General features: G+C 40.5%; 1 protein-coding gene across 3 annotated transcripts in view; it reads right to left on the reverse strand.

Moving 5' to 3' along the window:
- Positions 1–27,959, reverse strand: part of AHDC1 (AT-hook DNA binding motif containing 1) — a 148,982-nt gene that overhangs the window by 58,121 nt on the left and 62,902 nt on the right. For all 3 annotated transcript variants that reach the window (XM_089686252.1, XM_089686251.1, XM_089686250.1), the window contains exon 2: positions 4,179–4,311. In XM_089686252.1, the coding sequence (XP_089542378.1) occupies positions 4,179–4,311 (133 nt within the window). The remainder of the gene's footprint in view (positions 1–4,178; positions 4,312–27,959) is intronic.

The raw sequence follows: 27,959 nt of genomic DNA on the forward strand, positions 1-27,959 counted from the left end.
TATCAAAGTTCAATCAGTTATATATTCCATTGGCTCAAACTAAACGTTCTTCTACATTAAACAAATCCTTTACATGCCAGGGAAGTACAGCGGTAGCCCACTCAGATGCAACTGCTGCAAGGACTCACAGACCCCAGTGTCTCCACCCCCCTCTCCTGTAGGCCATTCATAAAACACACAGCCCCAGGCTATGGAGACCTGAAAGTGGAGCAGAAATATGCTACAATTTCCCTTGGCATGAAAAACCATACAAAAAAAACCCTGCATGATAGGGAGTGGAGTCTGAGTTAACAGAATGTACACCTGAATGAACCCTGGAATATTTATTGTCCCTGGAGTTGAGTGTTAAAGACATTTGTATTAATAAAATTTTTACTACTAAACCTATTACCTATTGTGAAATGATATTAAAGCCCCTTCTATGCTTCCTAGAATGTTAGACTGAACCGTATACATAGCAGTGATAACCTACACGTGTTCTGAAGTTGACCAATTTCTGCATAATACCTTGGTCACTAGCATAACCAGTATCCACTCTAAGACCAGGCCTTTTCTGACACTTTGCATACATGTGAAAACCAGTATTTTTTTGGTAGAAAATTACTTAGAACCCCAAAACATTTCTTTTTTTAAAGCAGAGGCCCTAGTGAATAAAACGGTGGGTGCTGCAGTTATTTGCAATGTCACATGGTGTTTGTGCAACAGTTTTTCAAACTTTTTTTTCTTTAAATACACTTTAATTTTAATGCACAAAAGGATAATATAATGCCCAATTGTTTGGTAAAATATAAAAGATGATGTTACGCCGAGTAAATAGATACCAAACATGTCAAACTTTAAAATTGCACACGTCCACACAATAGCGACAAACTACGCACATTTTATTATTTATAGATGACGCATTAAAAGCCTTTACAGGTTACCACTTCAGATTTACATAATTGGCCTGGTGCTAGAATTATTATCGATCTAACATTCACAGTGATAATTCACGTGTGATGCGATCACGGTTTACTTATGTGAGGGGGGAACGATACGAGTTTGCCTTTGCGCGTAACCACATGGGGGCACTTTAACAATATATTTTTTTTACACTCTTCCTTAAAAAAAAAATGAATTTATTTTTATTGCTATGACAGGGAATGTAAATATCCCTATGATAGCAATAGGCAGTGACAGGTCCTCTTTACTGAGAAATCTGGGGTCTATTAAACCCCAGATCTCTCTTCTGCCCTCAAAAGTGTCAGATCATTTTTTTCAAACCAATAAAAGGGTTTGTTTACAACCGGTGAAACCAACGTGACGAAATGCTTGCCGAACCCGGTTTCTTAGACCATTCCGGTCCCCGATTAGCTTTATGGTCAGCCAGCAGAACCGCAGCTGCAAACTCGGGTCTCCCGGTGGGACGGGAGAGCCACAGAAGGCAGCGGGAGAAGATGTCCCATCCCGCCACTTGTAAAAGCAATCCATCAGCTAATTAGCCACTAGGATTGCTTTTACAAGAATGTAAACACTGGCTAAAAAAAAAAAAATACCAGGATAATTCCTGCAGCTGCCAGTATAACCACTCAAAGTTCAGCGACATAGCGGGAAGTTGCTGGTCTGCAAGTGGGTATGCCATTTGGATAAAGCTAAAAAGTTTTTATATCTTCCTATGAGCCAAGAGCACTATGAAAATAATTCATGCTTTACTAGATCACACAGCACTTTACATAAATGCAACTATAAAATGTAACTGGATTGACATTTTGTTGTATTTTTTTTTTTACACCACACATTAAATGCATGCATGTTTCTAAACTGGTCTCAGGACAGGTGTCTACAAGTACCCCCTCTTGTTGAAATAAGATTATTTTGGGTCAACAGGCAAAAGAGAGAGCCTTCAGACCAGTCTCAGCTGCATGCGTCTGAAATTTTACAGGCTGCTTTTGAGTTGCTGATGAATGCACTGAATTTTGGGATATAATGGAGTACTGCTTATATTGTGTTAAGTTTTGACTTTCTGCAAAGCTTACTCACACTGGACTAGCTCCCAAGGTACACCCGAGATATTTTAATTGAAACCTGTGCTTTGCCCTTGCAGGACAAAATCTAGAGGCTCGCTTTGTTGTCCTCCCTCCCCTGAACCACATAATTGTCTTTGGTTTACGTCACCTCTGCTCCGATTACCTATGGGGAGCAAGGAGAAAAAGCCTTGTGCATGCACTCTGGTGAGAGCTTCCATAGCATTGAGGACTACCTCCCTGCTTTGACATCACTGGGCCAATCATCAAGCACTTGTACAGTCACACGGTAGGAATCCACATGCTCTGTCATACCCAAAGTTCAGGGAAATTTCTATGCTCCCAAAGGCTGAAATTAGACAGGCAAGAAAAGACAAGTATGTGCTGCAGGAAAGTGAGGAATTAAAGCATGTGTGCTCCTTTGTCTCACATGGACAAAGCATCAGTTTTTGTGCATTATCATCTGCAGCAATGAGATGGATCACTCCTATACACGTTTTACAAATTTTTGTACAATAAGGTACAATTTTATCCAGCCTCTCAACCTTTTTACCCCAGAGGAACTTGCTAAAAGTTTTTATTGGGTTCATAGGAAAGAATACACAAGAGTTTATGACCATTTGCTTTTATAAGAGGTTTTTTTACAAAACATTCCCTTCTGCTCATTATTCAATGAACACTTGAAAACGACGAACACTCCTAAACCCAGGTTTATGACTGCTAAGCGGTTTTTCTGCCCAAAAGCACCTCTCTCAAGGGTTGTCTTTTCTGCTTCTAGATGCTCCTATGAAAATATGCCTGTAAACTCCCAAATGTGCATGGACACACAGGCTAACAGAGCTGCGTCTACAGGCTTTAAAAAACAAAAAAAATAAATAACCACACACAAACACCTGTATAAAACAGCATTTTTATGCTCAGTGTGCATGGACCCTTATTATCTTTTATTGGTTAATAAACTGAGATTTTAGGATACCAAAAGATTCAAGGAAAATACCCAGTAGACTGCTAGTGCTGTACATGGAAGGAAGCATGTAGCCAGTGAAGTCAGAACTCCTAAAGGGCATACTTTTTCCAGACTAGTGGTCTAACGTATTGATGGAAAAGGCTTGACGTGGCAGTAGTGTTTTTTATCTAATGATATTCCCTTTAAATTCAGTTATTGAAAAAGGGATGGGGCTTAGAAGTAATGATTGGTAGAATTAGGAAAGGCCATCTATAGCAGGTGAAATGTCAGAACTGCACGTCAGCCTCTGGTTGTTCTTCGGGAGCTTAGATATGAATGCAATATCATACAACAGACATTCATTTAAACCAGAGCTAACCTAGTTAAAGTCCAGGTATAAGAACCAAACCTGTAATTTATAAAGGACCTACATTATTAAAGTCCAGAGAATAAAAGGAAGAATTTGCAGGTGCCCTTTACAGATTTCAGGCCTATGTGGAAAATGATAAAAGTATCTCTTTAGAAAATAGAATACAGAGTTATTTACAGGAGCAGGTGAATTTTTCAAATATATACAGATAACCATGGAAAGCGTCTCTTATGTACAGAGTACATAAGAGTATTTTCCAGACAAAAGGTCCTATAAAAAAATAATTTAGTTGGGGCTTCACTTGTAAGCCTTTTCATGTTACAGGAAAAACATAACCCTGGTTCCTTATAGCGAACCAGTGCTTTGTCTACAAAGGGCTAAGCAACAGGTTCACCTAAATGCTCCCTACACCTCCCCTTCACAGGTACTTATACTTGCTTTCTCTTCAAAGAGCAAAGGAAAAGAACTCTTGTGTATTCTCAAAGTCACAAGTTGGAACTTACAGGGGGCTCTCTCCCCACTACAGAGTGACAGCACTGGGGCCTGGCAATTGGCCATTTAGGTGCTCATTGCATTTTGAGAAGAGAGAGAGAGAAACAGGTTTCCTACATTTGGGTACCTGGTACTTCATCTCCTTCCAGGTGGCTAAATGGATGCGGGGTGGAAGAGGACTATATAATGATATAAAAGGAAGAGTGGAGAGGGAATCAGTCATTTAAGTGAACCTGTCAATTTGTTCTGCAGGGATAACCACAGGTTCACTTAAAAAAAAAAAAAAAAGTATATTGGCTTTTGAATTGCACTAGCTGGCTTGTGGACTCTACATTTCTAATAATTTTTACAGCTCTAATAGTCTCACCTTGAACGTGGGTGTCTGCATGCCTGGGTCACTCTGCGGCCTCTCTCTATCTCCTTTGAATGGGAAGTACGCTTCTCAGCAGGAGTATCTCCATTTTCCAGGCTAGGCGGAGCAACATCAGTAGAATTGACATCTGCCAAAATAAATAAAAACATTCAGATATCTGAATTTGTCCATAATTTAAAAATCACTTTGTTACACAAAATAGGTATTTTCTTAAATATCTTCAAATATGACAGTTATACTTCACAAAGAACTTGTCTTTACCATGCGTTCATGTCTTGGCCTTGTTAGTACCCTTATGACCCAATTCTTCCCTTGTAGCTTTTCATTTTTTTTCAGTTTCTCCCCCTTTTTCCACTACTGTGTCCCCTGTTGTCTCTCTTTCCTGTTATCTATATCTCAGTATCCAGTGGAGCAGCGTATGTATAATGTGTCTCTCTCCTACATACACTGACACAAGTCCTCACCTCGGGGCTGTAATGCCCTCCCCCTCCTCTCGAACTTAATCCCATGATCTCCTCACGCCTTTCCTTAAGGCTTTATGTCTTCTCTCTGCATTCACATCTCTCTAACTCACCTCAACCTACATGCTTTTTGGTTTCTCAGTCATTCATCCAAACCATTTTTTTCATAATATCCCCCAACACCAGAGTAAATGTATTTCACACTGTTTTGCTGATTAGCACTTCTCCTGACTACTGGCATGGTGCACTACTCTTCTTCCTGTGCAGTTTGTGTGCCTGTGCTCATGGGTTACTTGTTTGTGCATGAGCGCACTGAAGCCAAGGACATAAGTCAGTACTGGCCTCTCTGCACCTGCCCATGCATATACAAGTATTAAAGCTGACAATGATTTATCAGTTTAGGTTTTGAAGCCAAAGTGCATCCAAGTATGTGTATGCTTGTGTATATATCAGTTGCACAATTGTGATCACATGGATTACCGTGAAGTGTTCCTAAATAATTAAAATATTTCATATGTCAACGCTGACCTTCAGCATATGCAGAGTGAACACACTGATGCAAGTATGACACCGAGAATATCATACAATTTTATGGGTGCTCATAAAAGCACAATCACCAATTAACCACAGACATATCACTCAAGAAAAACACTGGACACTATGGATCATTGTAAAGAGGATCTATTTTCTTCAGGGAGAATCGAGTGAATTAAATGGATAACCTAAGAGTGACATGCTGTAGAATTATGGTTCCCATGTTTTCTAAAACCTGAAACAAGGTTCTATTGATCTGAGAAGTCAAGTTGGTAAAGAACAAATAAATGAGAAGAATATTCTGCTAGGGATAGGATAATACGAAAGATATGATGTAAATGAAGAAACTCAGTAAGCAACAGCTTTATTACGTTAAAAACAGTATTTCCCAGTGAAACAACTGCTTCCAGATTGGTACAAATGAGGCAAGATAATAGGAAGCAAGCTTAAATTGTGTCAAACAAAGAATTATTAAGGGAAGTAATGACTGTAAGCAACCATTCACAGGTACAGTGAGCACACAGTGAAACAGACGCTATTCAGTGCCACTGCAGCACAGGTACATTTAATATGGCCAATCGTTTGTTCATTGTGGGTGTATATGTAGAAATTGGTTCCGAAGCATATACCTATATAGTCAGACATCAGGAAGTTTGCTCGTGTCACAGCTGAGTGTATGTGTGGGGGAGGGTAGAGGGCAGACAGATGGTGCAGTGATGAGAGGAGGGAGCAGGCATTGGATTCCAGGCACAGGACTAATTATAGCTGCCCTCCTCCCAGAATGCTTTGAGGCAGAAAGCACTCAGCCAGGGAACCACATCCTGGCAAAGCATTCCCTTTCCAGCCAGAAAGCCCTGCAGACCTTGGCATTCTGACCATCCTCTTTCCTGCCTGAAAGCAGCATGTGACAGTGTAACCCTTTAGGTGCTGAGCACAGACAACCTCCAATTTACAAAGGCCGTAACACTGTGTTCACTGCCATCGAATCCAGCTCCCACATAGAAGTACAGAAAAAGGAAAGATGTCAGAAATCTGTGTGTGTGTCAATACAAGGAAATCATTTTCTAGTGTGATACTTAACCTCTTGACTAATAATAGTTCTTGTACCTAAAATTAGACCACCAAATAGGATAGCAGAGTAAGCTCTGTGTACCTAGTAGTGTAATGGGGTATACACCAAAGGAGAAGAGTATATAAACTGGAGAATATATACAGGCCTACAACTGAGCACACCTTACAATTTGATTGTACAATGTTTTCGATATCTACCAATAAATATGCAGTGCAAGGGCCTACATGATTTGACATAAATTGAGTGGGTTGTTTTGTTAAGCCCTCATATTACATAATTTTAGTAAATCTAAGGGGCATGGTATACAGACTGTACCATCAGATTAAAACATACATTGCCATTGTGCATAAAACAAATGCTTATATTTCCCTTCATTTAAAATATATGGTTGTTCTCCATGTTTTTTTTTCCCCAAAATGTCCCTTAGACTGCAAGCTCATGAGGTACACCTTTTGTTTCAGTGCTCTTTTGTTGCAAATTCCCCAAATAGTAAAGCCCTGAGGAACATACTGCCACTATATAATTCAGTTGGGAAATGTCTCTAGAATGATGGCAGTTACAATTGGATTAGCTGTCATGGCCAGCTATACAGAACACCTCTTCCAAAGCAGGGCAGAGAGGTTTTGCGAATATGCACACTAGACAAAGTTAGGTATGTTTCTTCACCTGCATAGGAAAGTTTGCACAGAAGTACCTGCCGATTATTGGCATATGAGCGCATGTTGACCTTCTGAAGTTGCTAGACTATTTCAATCTTTCAAAAATTTTCTAAAAACAACATTGGAATAGTAAGACAGATGCAGGTAGCAGATTCTTCTTCGTTCCTTAGGGATTTGTGCACTGCAGTCTTTAGATAAGTCACTGAGAGAAAGTTGAGATGCAGGTTCCCATATATTATAGATCGAGAGTGACCATGCACACTAATGTTTATTAAAATCGTTGTGCTAGTGATGAAAGATCACATCCCTCCATGTTGAAAAAGTGCAGAGGAAAATCTATTCTTCCCACCAGATGTCTCTCTTTGCTTCTTTTCCCACTACAAAGGCCTGCACACTAACTCCTTCCTTCCCTCCCTTTCTCCTGTCTGTCCTGTCTCCTCTGTCTCTCTCATCCTTTATTTATCTGCTTCCTCCTGTGTGCACAGATTAGCTGCTCCCCGCTGGATCCGGGATCTGTCAGACAGGCAGATAAAATACACAGCTACAAACAGAGAGGGGGTGTGCAGATACTCAGCATCATTATACAGCTCAGCGTGTGCATTTTCTGTACAGATACTCAGTGCCACTCTCTGTTCTAACAGGATGCCGCTGTACCGGGCGTTACATGAGGTAGGGCAGAGGGAGCAGGAGCATGTTGCCTGGATACCGAATGTGGAAGTGGGTCATGCAGCAGTGGGGACACGGTGACATCCGAACAGGGAGTGCTCACCATTAACCCATAGACTGCTATGGTCGATTCTTACTGGGGAAAAACAAAGTTTAAGATATTCAGGTAAAACTCTTGTCGAAAAGTGAAGAATCAATTAGCAGAATATTTGGCAAGATGTCACGGAGCACCACTAAAAAGCAACATGGGCAAAGACTTTCTGTAAAGGCAACTCTTAGCAGACATCAGGAATTATTTGTGAAACATTCCTATTCAACTAAATAATTGAAAAACACAGCTGCCGCCTCCTCCTCCAGTCCAACCCAGGCACTTCGTAGAGATCCGAAGTATGCCACCTGACACTGACCAATTCCTATTTCCTTCACATATCTTGAACTATGAACTTGAATTTCCACCAATCCTGTGCCCAATTGCAGTACATATGAATATGGTTTACAAGGTTGCATATTGGTCATTACCAAAAAGAGTCCAACAAAGACCAGGTGTCATCTGTTTATTGATGCTTGCTTTGCAGTGTATGTCAACTGTGCCAGTGAATGACAACTATGCCAGAAAGTCACGGGTTAATCAATATCTTCAGTGTACAGAGAACACAGAAATACTAAGGGTTGCTTATATTTAAGAGAGAACTCATTAAAAACTGTTCCCCTCAATGAAAGCTTTTCAGCTACCTTTCTACAGTACAAGGCTTTGCGTGAGCAGTAAGAGCTTAAATGCACTGAGCAGGCACAGTGGTCACTTCCATACATTTCGGAGTTTGCCTTTGTACTGCACACAAGACTCACTTGCTGTAATCCATCTTGGTTTTACTGTAGGAACCATCGCACAAAGACATGAATATACCAGGTGTGTGGAGAATTTAAGAGGATTGATTTTCCTTTCCAATATCTGCTCAGCTCTAGATTTTTTCTTTCTCAGATGCTGTACATCTATAGACACATTATGTGTGCAGGAAGCTTTTATTCCAAGCTGTCTCTGGCTAGAAGGTGACAAGGTCACATTCTCCCCAGAGCTGACAGTGACATCATTTGACAGGGGAGGGGTGTTGCTGACAAGGTATTGTGTTACCATAGGTACATAACTGCAATGTTCAGAGCTCGGCAAGGGAAGGGTTACGTTGCTATGCTCTGCAGGGTGCTTTATGATGCAAAGCTCTACTGAGCTCTCTGTGGCAGGAAACTGATTGCAGGGAAAGAACTGACAGGAAAGGGTTACACATTGCCACACTGCAGTGAATGGTCTCTCACAGTCTGACCTCTCTCAGTGTAATCAGTTCACTGATTCGGACTCTTGTCAGCTAGAGATGGCTATGCTTGCTGGAGATTTCTAAATAGAGAGCAGATGGGCCCCAGCATAGCTGGAATGGCCAGTCATAGCTCTGATACAGAGAACAAAGCCACAGAAGCAGATTTTTCTAAAGACTTTTACAGCATTTCGATGGCTAAAATGTTCATTTTAATCATGACACACCAAAATGGCCACACAAATGATCTTTGAACTCTGCTATGCAAGTATGCAAAACACATAGATGAACATACAACAAGGTACTTTAAGGTATTGCGCTGTGAGTGAAGCACAGGATTTTTAGTCATTTTTTGGTATCCAATCACAACGCTGGGGTATAAAGAAATCGGCATTTGCACTCCACCTATCCATGCCGTGCTCAAAAGGTGTACTGCAAATCTAATGCCTCTGGGTTCATATGATGTGTGTACATACAGCATAGACAAACATTTTCAAACTAGAGATGGCATTCTATTTTTGCATTAGGCATATTACCTCTTTAAAAAGACCAAAAAAAGGGGGGGGGGGGCAACAGGCATTGGTACCCATGTGTTTTTGTGCAAACTGCAGTTTGCAATAATGAATGGTGGGAATATTGCACACAGCTTTTGAATATTCACAAATACAAACATACCAAGCATGGGAATTGGAAAATTCATGGTCTGGCACTTACACATTGCTGCAACAGGGACATCACTAAATCCTCTTCACCAGAGGCAGAAGCTCTGGATGGATGGCTATTTCCACATTTGCCACCAAGTACATTCATGCACGGTATTGACAATGGAGGCAATACCATTCTCAAACAACCATAACCATTACCAGTGTGCATACAACTAACCATTAACGTCCCTTTTTAACATGAGGCAATCTAGCTTGGACCACAAAGGAATTTTCCAACAAGTTTAAGACTTTGAATAGTTAAAATTACACAATTACCCTAAAAGGAAGCATTACACGGCCTGATCTTTACCCAATTTACACATAAAGTTAGTGGGGAGGCACCATTCAAGAAGGCTCGAAATATCAAAGCTATAAAGTTGTAAAAATGCCTACTACCAAAGCATAGATGTGTTACAGTTGTACTCAAACGTTTACATACCCTGGCAGAAATTGTGTATTTTTCTTGTGACACAAAAAGGCCTGGTTAGGCATGTCAGGCATATTGTAACTGGGCTTTATTGTGGCATTGGTGCAGTAAAAGCTTCTTTCTGGCACCCTGACCAAACAGCTCATTTTTGTTCAAGTATCACCAAATTGTACTCCTTAAAAACAACCACACCATCTTTTTCCAGAGCAGCCTGTATTTCTTTTGAGGTTGTCTGTGGGTTTCTCTTTGAATCCCGGACAATTCTTCTGTCAGTTATGGCTGCAATCTTTCTTGGGCTACCTGACCTTAGCTTGTTATCAAGAGATCCCTGAACTTTCCACTTCTTAATAGGTGATTTAACAGTACTGGAAGATTGGCATATTCAAGGCTTTGGACATCTGTATATGTCCTTTTCCGTCTTTATAAAGTTCCATTACCTTGTTACGCAGGACCTTTGATAGTTCTTTTTTGATCCCCATGACTCAGTATCTAGCCTAGTCAGTGCTTCCTCGTAAGAGCTAACAAACTCATTGACTATTTATACACTGACACTAATTGCAATTTAAAAAGCCACAGATGTGGGACATTAACCTCTAATTGGCATTTTAACCCGTCTGTGTCACCTTGTGTGTCTGTACCAAGGCCAAACATTCCAGAGTATGTAAACTTTTGATCATGGCCATTTGGGTGATTTCTGTTATCATTATGATTTAAAAAGGAGCCAAACAACTATTTGATAATAAATGGCTTCATATGATCATCATCCTTCAATAAAAGAGCATTTTTTGGCATGATCAGTCATATTTTCAAGATCAATGCCAAAATTTCACAATTTCTGCCAGGGTATGTAAACTTTTGAGTACAACTGTATATACAATATAGCAGTCTCTAAATCTGATACCTTTCTGGGTCCAGGATATGTACTTCAGTGGTTGGTCTTTGCCATCAGCTACCATTGTATGTTAGCATACTAGCTTTTCACATTTGATAGAAACCTGGATATTTGTACATGTGCCTAATTTTAAGATTTCAGTTGATAAATGCATTTTGATTATTTTAAATACTATACGAGGTGTGACAATTCCCGGAAAGGACCAGTAATAACCCTATTAAACACTTCTACATTCTTCTGTGAAGATTAGAGGCACCATCTTTGTGGAAATCTCTCATCTACAAATCTTTTTAGAATCTGCCGTACTGTTTCCCTGTTCATGTTCAATTCCTCTGCCATTGTTTGCACACTCAATCTTTGATCTGAGCGTAGGGGGGGTTTGCACTTTGCATTTGTATCTGTTTGTTGCGTTTTTGGCTGCCCACTTCTTGCATCATCGTGGACATCTTTCTGTCCCACCTTAAACCACCAATGACACTTGATTTCTTCATGGAATGTTCATCATAAGCCTGTGGTAATAGAGCTAAAATTTCATTTGCACTTTTGCCAATTTCCATCCAAAATTTGAGGTTAATCCGTTGCTCCAGATTGTGGTCACTCATTTTCCACCAACAGCGCAATGCACAGATAGAGGTTATTTCTTCTACTACTCCATAAAGACTGTGTCATCTGGCTAGTGCAAGTTAGAACATATATGAACACACTCCAGCATCAATGACTTTGTGACTTACCACCATAGTGCTAAGCCACATGGATTCCAGGAATTAAATGGTCACACCTTGTACACTTGAAAATCACAACATTTCAATAACTTTCTCTGCTTGGCTCCTTGCTGCAGAATTTTTTTCAGCATGACAGGACAATGACATTAATGACTAATGTGTTCAATTTTTTCTGGAGAAAGTAATTTCAAAATTACAAATATTCATCCCACCTGACTGAATAGCTTCACCTTATTACAAAATCTTTTGCTAAACACAAACACAGTACTGTGTCATTTTGAGTAAAAACATTTTCTCAAGAGGGTTTGGTGTCAATTAAAGTTTGCATTTCTGACTCAGCTCAACAGTTCTTTGTGGCTGTGCAAGGTTGATGTGTTGTAAAAGATAACAGCATCAGACCACTGAAGTTTTAGGAAATACAGCATGCTCAGCACTCACCGACTTCCTTAAAGCGTTTTCAAAGATTTGTTTTTACATATAAAACATGTTATACTTACCTGCTCTGTGCAATGGTTTAGCACAGAGCAGCCCTGATTCTCCTCTTCTGGGGTCCCCCACTGCCACTCTCGGCTCATCCTCACTCCTCAAAAGCGGCTTGCTATGGGGCACTAGTGCGGGCTCGATGCCACGCCAGCATGTGTGCAACTATTGACACACAGAGCGTAACTCGGCTCCGCCCCCTGCTCCTTCCCAATCGTTTCGGCTGTTGCCAGATTCCTGTAAGGAGAGAGAGTAGCACTGCTGTTCTTAGGCCCAGCACTGGATGGGGAAGGGGAGGGGGGATGCATTAAGGTAAAAAAAAAAAAAAAACCTTTAGCCTTTACAGCCACTTTAGTACACTAGCAAAATTTTGTTGGAGAATTTTAACTTTAAGAACATTCTTTCTATTTTCTACTCCCTGGTGGGGTCAAATTTTGTGGAATTTTTTTGAATGACAGATCGAATGAACAAGTGAATTTTCGTACGAATGTTTACAGGAATGTTCATTCGAAAATCTACTAGTGTATGTCCAGCTTTACAGTTGTAAGCTTTATTTCAGATAATGGCAGATGCATTCCACGTAATTGGCGATACCAAATTTTAGACACCTAGGCCTTCTTGCACTCTTTTGTATGCCATTCAAACAAATGAACAGAACAGCACAGACATTTAGGTTAATTTCACAGCTGTACAGTACGTTTAAGTGTGTTGAGTTTTAGACTAGTTTTACAAACTTTTTCTATACAAGTGTGTTACCATTGAACTTAAGGTTGCATTTTTTGTTCATTTTTCATGCTTCTTTGCGCTTCAGGCATTTTTGTATTAGCTTATAAAAAACAGTGACATCACTTTTTGCTTAAAAACATGGAACAAAATAGGAGTATTGGGCATTCTAGCACGCACCAATGTAATTCTATGGGACAAAACGCCTAAATCAAGCTACAAAATCATAACTCCAAAAGCTTCTTAAGCTTCAGGTGTTTTGGAGAGGAGATGTAAACCACCACCACAGAGATGCACAAAATGCTCAGGCGTGAATAGGACTTTATATGACATGGGTTTTCACTAAAGCACATGAAAGATGCTGCTAACATAACTTTAAGGTCAAGTACCTAAAACGCACAGAGGTGTATGGGGCCTTATTATATCAGTGTCAAGAATCAAAACGACTAACTTGCATATTAATATCAATCCTACAAGGGACAGTACACCAAGATGAACTGATATACAATTGTATTTTGAAAATTAAAATTTTATGTATAGCCATATCCATTTTTTACGTGGTGAGTAGAGTGGGGAAAGGATCAAAGCCCCAAGGGATGCTTCACACAGCCCTGTTTTTTTGCGGGTTAGCTGCACTTTCCCTTTTACTTCAATTATGTCGAGAGGTGTTGGTCAGATTTCTAAAAGTGCACCAAAACCATGGGACATAATCAGAGTCTATGAGAAAACACAGTTAAGCAACATGAAAACCATGGGTTAGCTGCTCACTTTAAAATAATAAATTTAACTTTTTTTTTTTTAGGTCAATTTTTTTTTTTTCTTAGGTGCCTGTAAAGCATTGCACCAGTGAACGGCAGATAGCGGGTGCAATGTCAGGCTCCTGTAGACTCTCAGTACACTGTTTGCCCATACCTCTCATATGGGGCAGGCCACTGAAGTCCAGAAAGATCAATGAACTATAAGAGCGCTCACCAGCGTCCTTGCAGTTCATTGAGAACTACAACCCAAATGCAATGGAAGACGGTACTTCTAGTCCATTCATTCACATGAATGCTGTATGAACTGTGTGGGCGGAGCCCCAAATGACCACGCTGTAATAGAATTGTGACAACAGGTGCGGAGAGAATATCCCACACTGTTACAATGGGGGATCGGGTCAGGGTTCCAGCAGTTGCTTTAGTAGCATGTTACAACCTGAATATGGATGTAACATGTTACTAAAGGTGAACTTATCCTTTAAGTTTTTTTATGCAGTCTGTGTCCCTGCTGGGAAGATTCATCCTCCTGTTTGTCTTGGTGACCATCTTTCAACTAGACAGAAAGTAATGCAAAAGTCAAAACATTAGAGTTGCTCCTTGAACACGTGCAAAATTTCCTCACTTCCTGTCGCATGTCCAAGACAAGTGGATAGAAATCTACTCAATGGCACACAGATGGAAAAAAATAGACTGACAGGGATTTCAAACCTCCCTTACGCTACTCAAAACTGAAAAATAAAAGGCTTTGGCTTTACAATTTAATGATCAATGAATCTCACCCTACATACAATGATTAATCTAGCAGTGTATATATTTATATAGTCTCTATACATAGTAAGCTACAGTTATGTATTGTGCACTTACAGTGCAATGTATACACAAAAACCTGTGAGTGCAATACAGTTAATGGTGAAGTTTATAGTTTTTTTTTAAGCACTGAAAACAGTTGCCGTGCAATCCAAAGCCTGTAGTGAAGGATACCCTTTCAAAGAGACTTGTCTAGGGGTCAATTGTCACTATTTTTAAAGTAATGATGTAAAATTCAGATTTTAAGCAGGGCTCTCATAGTATATCTTTTCGCAAATCCTTCTTTAAATTAATGTTGTTGGGTTGACTTTACATAGAGTATGGTTTTATAAACACAGTTATGCAAGATGTGTCAATGCCATACACATGAAACATGTATCCTATACAAGCTTAATACAAAATTTTAAAATGTACTTAAAAATCTGAGTGCAGTGTAACAGTGAATTGCAAAGAGTTATGCTAGAGCTTGGATGCTTGCCGCTGCGCTTCAAGCTATGACATACACAACAATCCTCGGTGACTTCTATTATTCTTAAAGATTACAGTAGGGGGCACAATATTCCACGTGTATAGGTGCATGTGAAACCACATTCAGTGTATTAGCATATCATGAACTACCAATCTATATATTACTTATAGATACATTTGTACAAAGTGAATATGGTTTGATTGCTCAGAGCAGGACCATGCTTTTATAAGCAGGTAAAGACATATATCCCCCTTCCTCTTAGATTGTAAGCTCCAAGGAGCAGGGCCCTCCTAACCCTCTTGTATTGAACTGTATTGTTGCTATATTGTCTCCCTTTATATTGTAAAGCGCTGAGCAAACTGTTGGCGCTATATAAATCATGTATTATAATAATATATACCATTGCTTATAGTCACTTTTTTTCTTCAACCAGTATGCTCTACCACAATCAAATCCTATCAAGTCCTGTAAGGGTTACTACCCAGACTAGATTTTTTTTTTTTTAAATCAAAAATCCTTTTCTATACTGCACATAACATACCAATAACGTTATGCAAATCTATTTTTAGGAGATCTCTATCCCTTTGCAGGTGATTTAGAGGCTCACAGATATACACATTTGCGCATCTCACAACATTTCCAACTACGTGCGATATTCTCTTAGGTGTGAAAAAGAACACAGCTGTACACACCATGGCTGGGCTCACCAAGTATGAGCTTTTTTTCAGCAGCTAAGAGTGCTCACTGAGAAAAGCACACCACTAATTCACTATTAGGAGTCGTATTCAAGTTACCTAAAATGTGCTCAATGTTGCAGCTAGTCAACTAGTGAATGTGGTCTGTTGCTCTCAATATTTTATATCCTGTGACTGGTATCTACAATACACCTCCAATACTGGAATTTGCAAGTCTAAGAGAAGTGTATAATTTTTTTTTTTTTTTCAAGTAGTTTCAAAAGAGAACACATTACCAATATCCAAAGGATGAGAAATTGAAAGGACAAAATATAGCAGGGCTAAATATGAATGAAAGATGGATGAAGATGCACATGTCGCAAGCATGCTGCGTCTACTGATATTTCTGCTCTCTCTTTCATAAGTAGGCCTGCTGGGATGAGCAATATAAATGAATAAGGACTGCAGTGTCATTGCCCACAGGTGTAGTAGCTCGTGGTCAAATCGAACATTATGCAGTACAAGGCAAAGCAAAGGCTTCATCGAGACCTCACCTGTACTGAGCTGTGCAAACCAAATCTAAACTGAATAGGATCTCTCTTTCTGAACACCACAAGATCACACTATAAAAAAGAAACCCTGGACAAAGCACAAAAGTTATAATAGGCTGTAAAGACACATACACACAATAATGAAGCCTTCCATGTGATATTCTTACAACACAGTCAAAGGCTTGCCAGTAGAACAAAGGTTTTTCTGCACTGCAGACCGAAGTAACAATTACAGACTGAACTGGATTCACCAACATGCTGTTAAAGCTAAACTCTGGGCACAAAAACTTTCATTCAAAAATATTTGTCAATAGCCACAAAGGATATTAATCAACTCTGTGTGCACCAAATGCCTCTTCAAACCAAGATAAAAGTATGGTAAAAGTAGAAGCTACGCCATCACTGTGTTGTACCTAGCCTATGCAAACAGATGAGTGACCCAGCAGGTTAATGCAGAAGATTGCAGGAGGGGGCAGACACAAGACCAGTCACCCTGTACATGGAGAGAGAGTAGCAGTGACTAGTCTATTACAGGAAAGCTTCTCTATACAGGCATTGACACTGAATTACTGCACAGATCTGGAAGAAACACACAAGGCATACCAAGATTCAGGTAAGAATACACATGCCTATTGTATCAGGCAATATTTACTTTTTCTGGAGTTCATCTTTAAATGCAAAATCAATAAAAGGCACTGGGAACTGACTGAAAGAAATACTGCAGGTACTCACCACCACATTCAAACTTAAATTGGTTCTTAAGGCTAAACAATTGTTACCTTAATGCATTCTCTGCATTAAAGCAAAACAATGTCTCTGTATTTGTATTAACCCCTCAGCCCCCTGTATACTTAACGCAGCCCAATCTTGAACCAGCACTTCACCAGTCTGCAGCAACTCTTCCCTCTCTCTCTGCTCACATAGGCAGCAGAGGGAGCCATTAGCTCCTGCTGCTGTCAATCAAACCCTGTGATCAGAGAGTGGGGGGTTGGGCTGCGCTGCATCAATATATGCACACAACCCAGCTTGGGATCGAGCCAGCAGGTGTGCGCACACAATGAAAAGTGCTGTCGGGTGGGGGAGGGCGATGATGGTACCCGTTCAGGGGCCAATCTGTGTAAAATCATTGCACAGGGAAGGTAAGTGTAACAAGTCTGTCATTTAAAGGAGAAATACCTTTAAATCCACTTGAAAAAAAATGTCTTAGCTTTGAGACTTGGCATTACTCAGGGTTTACCAGAAAAGATCTGTGTGGTCTGTTCAGACCACAGTTCACAGAATGTCTGTTCCTTTGCTGTATCTCAAATGGCCATACAAAGCAATGCATAAAAAATGCCTGTAAATGCCCCACGTGCAGGAACCTTAAAAAAAAAAAAACCCATATAGAGATATACTGTGCTAGGGACAATGCATATTGCTTTCCTACCATGCAGCTGTATGCAGATTAGCAATTCCCATTTCATTGGCTGCCTACTAGTCTCAGGTTCATTTAAAAAGCACAAACGTCAGACTGCAACTTGGGGATACCCAATTTCTGTGTGCATTAAAATGCATTAGCAGTGTTTTACATGTGGAAACACTCATTCCTGCAGATCAAGCATTTGAGGACAACACTGCAGCAAGAAGGATTAAAAAAATATTGCATGCTGTACCATTGAAAGCAATGTTACAGGCAGGCATTGTAGTAGCAAAGTCAATTTTATTTGTCTTGCCTCCACTTTCCTGTTAGAGCAGCTGTGAGGCGTATACAAATAAGACCAATAGGCATCATAGTTAGACCCAGTGCCATCCGTAAATCAGCACTCTATAACAGACCGGTACTGATACACCTCCTCTCCCTCTGTAAAACAAGTCTTATGATGAAGATTGTGCTTCATACAGGGGAAAGTCCACCATTGTTATCTATAGCTGTACCCAGTCCTGTAGGATGAAAATTAAGTGGTGGTCGAAATTCAATATAGACTAGAATGGCTCAGGCAGAGAGTTTTCTAGTATGTTATTGCATTAATGCTTGAATGTATTCTTGATACTGGCACAGAAGGTGAACATTGTTTAAAACACCTTCTGTTTACAAAAACCAATATAAAAATAATCCTGCAGATTGACAGCCTCAAGTCTGTTCCTGTGTGCTGTGAGGAGGGGGGTGTGTCCCTTTCCTCCAATCAGCTCTCAGAGCTATCCCCATTGCCCTCTGAAGTGTAATTTCAGCTCTCTTTTCTGACAGCTCAGACGAGCTTTATAAATTCTGCACTTTCAACAGATGTATAGAACACTGCAGATAAACAGGTACAACTTATGTAGGAGGATTTGTTTCATCTCTGTATATTACCTGAGGCCAGTCATTTCACTGGGGAATATGTAAGAGTTTACAACTACTTTATTCATAAAATAGAGAAAAGAAACTTGTAATTTGTCATCACCGGGATTTAATCAATATTGTAGCTATTTTACCTACTGCTATCTACAAAAAACAATACTTGAAAGAGGCTTCAGTGACCATACTAGATGTGTAACCAAAGACCTTTAGGTTAGACATAGATGAGTCAGTTTTCCCCCTTCAACCAGCAGACTGAAGGAAAAACTGACCCAATTCCCCCATCTACACATTTAAGGTGGATAGAGGAATCCTCCCCGTGTTATTGTATTTCGACAGCAGGGAGACTTCCCTGCCATCAGAATACACTGATCAGTGCTGCAGACAGCGTGGTTGTACAGAAGTCGATCAGTGGATAGTACAGAAGGACCAATACAGAGTATTTTCACAAGTACTCATGAAAATGCTCCCGATATCCGAAACAGATACTTTGCAATGCAATTTGTGTGCATACAAAATGAATGGGCGCAAATCACACCCCAAAGAACAGCATGTGATTTGAACAGGATTGCAGGGCAATTCCTGTCCAATGTGCATGCAGTTCTTGTCATAGTTCACACAGGAGCGGTACAGGAAACCTCCCTGCACCGATCCCATGCTGTCACACAACAAAAAGCCACTTCACAGGTCTGGGGATTTGATATCCCTGTGGCTTTCTCTCCTCTCCGTGCTAGAGGGCTTCTGATTGGTCAGTACCGTCAAGGTGTTGGCCAATCAGAAGCTGTCTAGTCTGTACTGTCATCCCTGCAAGGAGAGGTGAGAAAGCAGGCTAGACAACTTCCAATTGGTCAGCACCTTCACAGTGCTGACTAACTAGAAGCCGTCTAGCCCGCATTGGTCATCCCTGCAAGAAGAGGAGAGAAAGCTGCGGGGATTTCAAATTCCCAGACCCGTGAAGTGGCTTTTGGTTGTGTGACAGCATGGGATGATGCAGGGAGGTTTGTCGCACCGCTCCTGTGTGAACGCTATGACAAGCCTGTGTTCACACAGGAACAGTGGGGAAACCGCATGTGATTTGGACAGGAATCGCACCGCATTCCTGTTCAAGTTTAATGATATTTTTTGCAGTTTGATTTGCGTCTGTTTATTTTGTATGGACGCAAATCGCAACATATCGTTACTCGTACTCACTGATAAAAAAAGGTTATCGGTACACCCCTAGTAGAGACCCTTCAGTTTACCCACAGTGCCCATACATGGATCGAAATACAGCCAGTCACTGCTGAACCGGACAAATTTCAATCCATGTATGGCCAGCTTTATACACATATGCCTTGTCAACACTGCTTGCTTACAGCACAGGTAAGAATGAACACCTAAATATTTATTGCAATAAACAATGTATATTTGGTATAAAGCATAGATCTTTGCAAATCAGTATTATATACAGAGTTACAACTCTGAACTTTACAAGACTGCTTGCTCCAATATCTCATACTTTACCAATTGTTTACTGCCTTAGCTAAAAGCAGATCTAATTTTCTGGTGTTTAATTTAAGAGGGAAAAAAGTATACAGAAATCTGTCCAGCCCATACACATCCACAACTATCAGCTGCAACGCTCCATTCACACTGGACTGAATGCATTAAAAAAAAAATGCTGGACTGCTCTTCCAGTATGGGAGCGGGCCACGATCCTGACAGGTTCCTTTTAAAATGAACCTCAATGTAATACAGCTAAATAGGCACCTGATACACATATGCTGTATATGACTTTACTTGCAGAAGAATTTGAAATTCTGATCAACCATTTTTGTGATTCATTCAACTCACTACATGCATAACCAGACAGATGAGTTACCCACTTTCTGGTCTTTTTTTAAATCTACACTTCCAGCCTGCTCACTTAAAAGTGTTCCTAAACCCACAACAGTAAAACCAGTCTGTATATGCAGTAAAGCATGCTTGTCATACTCACTGTGGAACCGAAGGGGTTAATTCTCTGCGTTGTGTTAAAAACGCAGTTTGAGCCTGATCTTCCCCTTCTTCCAGTGTCCCCCTCTTATCTCCTGATAAGACATGTCATTTGAAGTCACTCTGCACATGCTCAGTTTGGTGTGTATTGCTAGAGGGTTTTTTTTTTTCCCTTCTTGGGATTAGCACAGGGCTAATCAGCACTGTTCAGAAATAGGTCAGGGGTCCTGCATCTTCCTAGAGCAGAATGAAAACTCCTACAAGCTTGAACGTGTGCTCTGCTGGACACTGATAGAAGGCACAAGACTGCTATATACTGCTGATGAGAAAAGGCATTTAGCAGTTTATATTTACTAAAACAATTACACTTCCATGTTCTGTGTACTGTGGGAGACCAGATAGAATGAGTTTAGTAACACTTTAATGAATCAGAATAACATTTTTTTTTGCCTTCAGTAAACAGATTTGTATTCCCCTTTGCCCCACTGGAGAATTTCTGCTCTGTGTTCCAAATTCTGCTGAATCAGCCATCATTCAAGCCATGCGTGGCCCTGGGTGGTGCCCAGCTCGATGACCTGATCTGTAATTGGTCAAAAAAATCTTAGTCAAACATTGAGCTGGTGGGGAAAATTCTTGCATCCACACTGTTTGATGTGGAAAGAGGAATCTGTTGTGGGCTGAACAAGAGAAATCTGAAAGGGTAGTTCCAGCTGTTTTTGTGTTTATTAAAAATCTAGCTCTGATAAATGTTGGAGATGCGTGGATGGAGCGGGTACATTGTCGCACATCTTTTGGTTCTGCCCGCAGATTGTGGGATATTGGGTTATGCTCCAAAGGGTTTTGGAACAAGTACTCAATGTTGCTCTCCCCCTAGATCCACTTCATTATCTTCTAAGCCTATCCTTTAGGGATATTCCCAAACCATCTAAACGGTTGGACTGCACATTTTGACAGCTGCTAGAAGGGCGATACCACGTTTTTGGAAGTCGGTAGACACACCATCGCAAAACCATTTCTTAGGAGCAATCTCTGAAATAAGGGAAATGGAGTATCTCATGGCCCTAATAGGTGAGCATTCTGGTATTTTTCACTCTATTTGGGGGGCATGGATTTATTCTCCTTTTGGTAGATTCTCTCCTTCCCCTTCTCTAACATCCCCTTGTATATAATCTGGACTCTATAGTATAAAAAAAAAATGCCTTTGACAAACATTGCAAACCACTGTAGTCTGAAGATATGCAGGTTTACAATGATTCATGATCTCAAATAGTGCTGATTGACATGCTGTTCAAATATGTTAATGCTTTTCTTGACATTGCTTATTTTTGAATTGATAGATTTCTGTCACTGTAACCTTTATACACAGTGTGTTTCTGTTGAAAATGTGTAATGTTTGAAAAATTGGGTTTTGGCCCGTAATAAAAAATTTACAATTAAAAAAAAAAAAAAAACAACAAAAGTCTAGCTGACTTTTAATAAACACACACTTACCTGTCTCGGAGCCCAACGATGTTCTCAAATGCGCCGTCCCTTCTCCGCTTCTCCCCTCCACAGCACCGGCATCTCTACTGTGGGCACTAGGCTGTGACAGCTTGTGGCTTCACAGCCTGGTGCCCACTGCACATGCACTACACCTCCTTATTGGTCCCCCATTTTGGTGAAATTTCCCAGGAGACGGCGGGCGGGAGGAGGGGGCCGAACTTTGGGCTCGTTTTGCCGTGGCAAACTGAGTCGGAAGTGGGAGAGGGTACCTGTCAAAACCAGGTACCCGCTCACCCCTCCCCTCCAAAAGGTGCAAAATATGGCAGTAGGGGGGAGGCAAAAAAAACGGAGCTTCCACTTTTGAGTGGAACTCCGCTTTAAAGTGTATGGCTAGCCGTTGACTGTCACACTTGCTATGTTATGTACAACTAAGAGCAAGATTCTACTTCAAACACAGAGATGAAATTTACTACTGCTAATAATGCAACCCACTGTCAACATACACCTGCATGTCTTTGTGAGTCACTAAATACTAATCAAGTGGTATCAACATTCCTGTCCAATCAAACTATCTTGACAAAAATGATAAGAGAAGTATGGCATAAAATTTATCACAATAACTTGAAGTGCAATCTCACCTTCATGCAGTATGAAAACTAGACCTCAACTGTAATCATGAGGTGCAACAACTTCAGGTTTTGACATCCTACCATACAGAATTTGCACGTGCTACCAAAAGAAAAAAAGTTTTATTACTACGATACGTCTGAAACAAAACAAAAAAAGAACGCAAACACTTCCATCTTTGTACAGTTTTCCTACTAGGAGCTACAGTCATGGCCGAAATTGTTGGCACCCTTGATATTTCTCCAGGAAATCATGTATTTCTCACGAAACGTATTGCATTAACACATGTTTTGCTATACACATGTTTATTCCCTTTGTGTGTATTGGGACAAAACAAAAAAAGGGAGGAAAGAAAGCAAATTCGACATAATGTCACACAAACCTCCAAAAATGGGCTGGACAAAAGTATTGGCACCCTTTCACAACTGCGGATAAATAAGAATGTTACAAGCATGTGATGCTCCTGTAAACTCACCTGGGGCAAGTAACAGGTGTGGGCAATATAGAAATCACACCTGAAAGCAGATAAAAAGGAGAGACGTTCACTTAACCTTTGCATTGTGTGTCTGTCTGTGCCACACTAAGCATGGACAACAGAAAGAGGAGACGAGAACTGTCTGAGGACCTGAGAACCAAAATTGTGGCAAAATATCAACAATCTCAAGGTTACAAGTCCATCTCCAGAGAACTAGATTTGCCTTTGTCCACAGTGCGCAACATTATCAAGAAGTTTGCAACCCATGGCACTGTAGCTAATCTCCCTGGTCGTGGACGGATGAGGAAAATTGATGAAAGATTGCAACGCAGAATAGTCCGGATGGTGGATAAGCAGCCCCAAACATGTTCCAAAGACATTCAAGCTGTCCTGCAGGCTCAGGGAGCATCAGTGTCAGCGCGAACTATCCGTCGACATTTAAATGAAATGAAACGCTATGGCAGGAGACCCAGGAGGACCCCACTGCTGACACAGAGACATAAAAAAGCAAGACTACAGTTTGCCAAAATGTACTTGAGTAAGCCAAAAGCCTTCTGGGAAAACGTCTTGTGGACAGATGAGACCAAGATAGAGCTTTTCGGTAAAGCACATCATTCTACTGTTTACCGAAAACGGAATGAGGCCTACAAAGAACAAAACACAGTACCTACGGTAAAATATGGTGGAGGTTCAATGATGTTTTGGGGTTGTTTTGCTGCCTCTGGCACTGGGTGCCTTGACTGTGTGCAAGGCATCATGAAATCTGAGGATTACCAAAGGATTTTGGGTCGCACTGTAGGGCCCAGTGTCAGAAAGCTGGGTTTGCGTCCAAGATCCTGGGTCTTCCAGCAGGACAATGACCCCAAACATACGTCAAAAAGCACTCAGAAATGGATGGCAAAGAAGCGCTGGAGAGTTCTGAAGTGGCCAGCAATGAGCCCAGATCTAAATCCCATTGAACACCTGTGGAGAGATCTTAAAATTGCTGTTGGGAAAAGGTGTCCTTCCAATAAGAGAGACCTGGAGCTGTTTGCAAAGGAAGAGTGGTCCAAAATTCCGGGTGAGAGGTGTCAGAAGCTTATTGATGGTTATAGGAAGCGACTGATTTCAGTTATGTTTTCCAAAGGGTGTGCAACCAAATATTAAGTTAAGGGTGCCAATACTTTTGTCCAGCCCATTTTTGGGGTTTTGTGTGACATTATGTCATATTTGCTTTTCTGCCTCTGTTTTATATTTGTTCCAATACATACAAAGGGAATAAACATGTGTATAGCAAAACATGTGTTAATGCAATACCTTTTTTGTGTGAAATACTTGATTTTCAGGAAAAATATCAAGGGTGCCAACAATTTCGGCCATGACTGTACATATGCCACAACCTCCCATGTAATACCTAAAAGAAGTAGTAAAATTGATCTAAATGGTAGGAAATGTTCTGTTTTTAGGTAATTCTAAACCAAGACGTGATGAAGATAGATAACTGGGTATTCACTGACATGCACAGGCTTAGTGTATACACACACACAGTGTATATATATATATATATATATATATATATATATATAGTTATGGCTAAAAATATTGGCATTTCTGTCAGATAATGCACCACTTTTCCCAGAAAATTGTTGCAATTACAAATGTTTATTTCTGTTTGTATTGGTATGACACAAAAAGTGGAGAAAGAAAAAGACAACCCTGATATATTCCTCGCAAAACCCCAAAAATGGACTGCACAAAATTATTGGCACCCTCAATGTAATATTTGGTAGCACACCCCTTGTAAAAAACAAACCAATGGCTTCCTGTAACCATCAATGAGTTTCTTACACCTCGCTGCTGGAATTTTGGACCACTCTTCTTTAGCCAACTGCTCCAGGTCTCTCAGATTTGAAGGATACTGCTGTTTTGAGATCAGGACTCATTGCTGGCCAGTTCAGTACTCTCCAGCACTTTATCTTAAACCATTTCTGGGTGCTTTGTGCTGTGTGCTTTGGGTCATTGTCCTGTTTTAAGACCCATGACCACTGATGGAGGCTCATCTTTCTGACACTGGGCCCTACACATTGCACGCCAGAATTCTATGGTAGTCTTCAGATTTCATAAAGCCATGCACATGGTCAAGACATCCAGTGCTTGAAGCAGCAAAGCAACCCTAAAACATCAGTGAACCGCCACCATGTTTGACTAAGGGGATGGTTTTCTTTTCTGTAAAAGCCTCATTTATTTTTCTGAAAACAGTAGAATGATAAGCTTAGCCAAAAAGTAGGAATTTTGTTCCTTCTGCCCACAACACATTCTTCCAATAGGATTTTGGCTTCCTCACGTAAGTTTTGGCAAACTCCAATCTGGCATTTTTATGTTTCTGTGTCAGCAGTGGGGTCCTCCTGGGTCTCCTACCATAGCATCCCTTTTCATTCAGATGGTGATGTATAGTGTGTGCTGACACAGTTGTATCCTGTGCCTGAAGGTCAGCTTATATTTGTCTAAAAGTTGATCGAGGTTCTTTATCCACCATTCAAACAATCTTTCGTTGCAATCTTTGATCAAGTTTTCTTTTTCCTCCACATCCAAGGAGATTAGCTAAAGTGCCATGGGCTGTAAACTTCTTGACAATGTTGTGCACAGTGGACACAAAAACATTGAGATCTCTGGAGATGGACTTGTAACATTGAGATTGTCTATGCTTCTCCACAGTTGCTTGTGTGGCCAAATTATCTAGATCACAAATGCTTGCGATTACAGCAGTATGCACCTGACAGTTGAGTCTTATTGATTAGTGATTCAGATACATGCACTCCTATAGACATACAGCTCCTTGATTCAAGATGGCTTCCAGCAAAGAATAGATTTGAAACTTCTACTTTTTATAACTTTCCTTAGTCTGTGTCAGTTATTTAAAGAGTGGTCACCGTCCCGGTCTATAACTGGCTTTTACAGCAGTGAACATGGACAGGCATCGCATATCAAACTACTAATGCTACCCAGATCAACTTGCCAGCCAGCTAACCAACAACAGTGGTTAGTAGCCCTTTTTGATAAGTGATACCTATCCATGTTCCTTGCTGATAAAAGCCATTTTTAGATTGGGGCTGCTGACCACTGTTGATGGTTAGCTGGCCACTCTTTTGTATGCTGCAATGGAGGTTAGTGGGTGCACAGGATACCCTGGCTGCCATTGTGCTATATGCTGAGTGTCCAGTGCGCTCCTGTACCTTTAAGGAGGGGTGGGCTCCCTCAGGATCACCTGCCCTTGGTCTATCCATTAAATACATGTGCCTCTACTATGAGGACTCCCAAAATTTGTAGAGCTAGGATCACAGAATGTCGGGGTGCCGTGATGTGGCTCACGTATGTATTTGCAAATGTGTGCTAATTGTTTTAAAACGCATATTGTTAGGCAGGTTAATTTGGTTGTTGGCTAGCTGGCTGGCAAGCTGAACTGGCTATCTTATCCCCCTTTTTGATAAGTGATACCTATCCATGTTCCTTTCTGATAAAAGCCATTTTTAGATTGGGGCAGCTGACCACTGTTAGTTAGCTGGCTGGCAAGTTGAACTGGGTAGCTTTAGAAGTTTTATAAGGAAGGTTATCCCCTACTTACTCCATTCAACTACACAATTAGATCCCCGAATAAGGTTAGTCATATGTAAGCAGATTTGGTAGACAACTGCAAGATCTGCATTACTGACAAAACAAATGTGCAAAAAAGAAGCTTTGTGTGTTTCGGGATCCCTCAGCAACAGTCACAAGACAATAGTCTGTTCTGCACATTCACAGTTCCCTGATGCTCTCAGCACTTTATGCATTTCTACAAAGAAAGAATCTCTTGATCAAGTAAGCAAATTTATATACTTGATGAGGTAGTTTGCATTGCACTTAACAAAATTGTAATGTAATTCACAGTGAGCCAGAAGTGCCCTGGGACTAGCGTTAAGTGGAGAAAACTTTGTTAGTTAATATTGCTGAAGTGTGGCAAAACACTGAAGTTCCTAAAGCCCAGCATTGCCCAAACCAACTAGAAGTTAAAAAACACAGATTTGCAATTGAAAAAAAATGTAACTATCTCAATTTGATATTGGGTATCAGTGATACCTTGTAAAAACAGACTTTAAAAAAAATTAGGTGGCCCATAACCGTACTGTGCACCACTCCCCAGTACTCTCTCCCCAGTTATAGTTAAAGAAAAAAAAATAAAAAATACAGATCCCAGATTACATCTCTAGAGGAAGAGCTTGTGTCTCACCTGCATCATAAAGTACAAACAGCACACTTACAGAGGCAGCAAGGAAAGGCATAGATCCACCACAACTGAAACATGTCTAGTGGATACCATGTTTCCCTCCTGCTCAATGGATACCATATATCCAGTAAAGAGAAATACAGCAAAGGATTTTTGCAATAAACGCTTTCATGGGCATGTGGTTACTACATCACATTTAACTTTGTCATAGATTGGGCTTTACCTGTTTGCCAAAAAAAAAAAAACCCTCACACATTTAAAAAAATTTAGGTCTGAAGGTTACTTAACCACCTCCCGCCCGCCTGCTCATCAGTGCCACATATCAGTGCCTACCAGTGCACATCAATGCCACATATCAGTGCCCATCTGAGCTGCCTTTCAGTGTCACCCATCAGTGCCACCTAACAGTGCCAGTCAGTGCCACCAACAGTGCCATGTATCAGTGCTGCCTTTTAGTGCCCATCAGTGATGCCTGTCAATGCCCATCAGTGCCACCTATCAGTGCCCATCACTACAGCCTCATTAGCGCACATCAGTGAAGGAGAAAAATCACTTATTTACAAAATTTTATAACAAAAACGAAGAAAAAAACTATTTTTTTTCTCAAAATTTTCTGTGGTTTTTGGTTTGTTTAGGAAAAAAATTAAAACACAGAGGTGATTAAATACCACCAAAATAAAGCTCTGTCACAAAAGAAATTATAAAAATTTCATATGGGTACAGTATTGCATGACCGCGCAATTGTCATTCAAAGTGTGAC

Source organism: Staurois parvus, unplaced genomic scaffold (genome assembly GCF_062004578.1).
Source record: "Staurois parvus isolate SC_StPar_1 unplaced genomic scaffold, SC_StPar_1.0 ptg000394l, whole genome shotgun sequence".
NCBI classification, from domain to species: Eukaryota; Metazoa; Chordata; class Amphibia; order Anura; family Ranidae; genus Staurois; species Staurois parvus.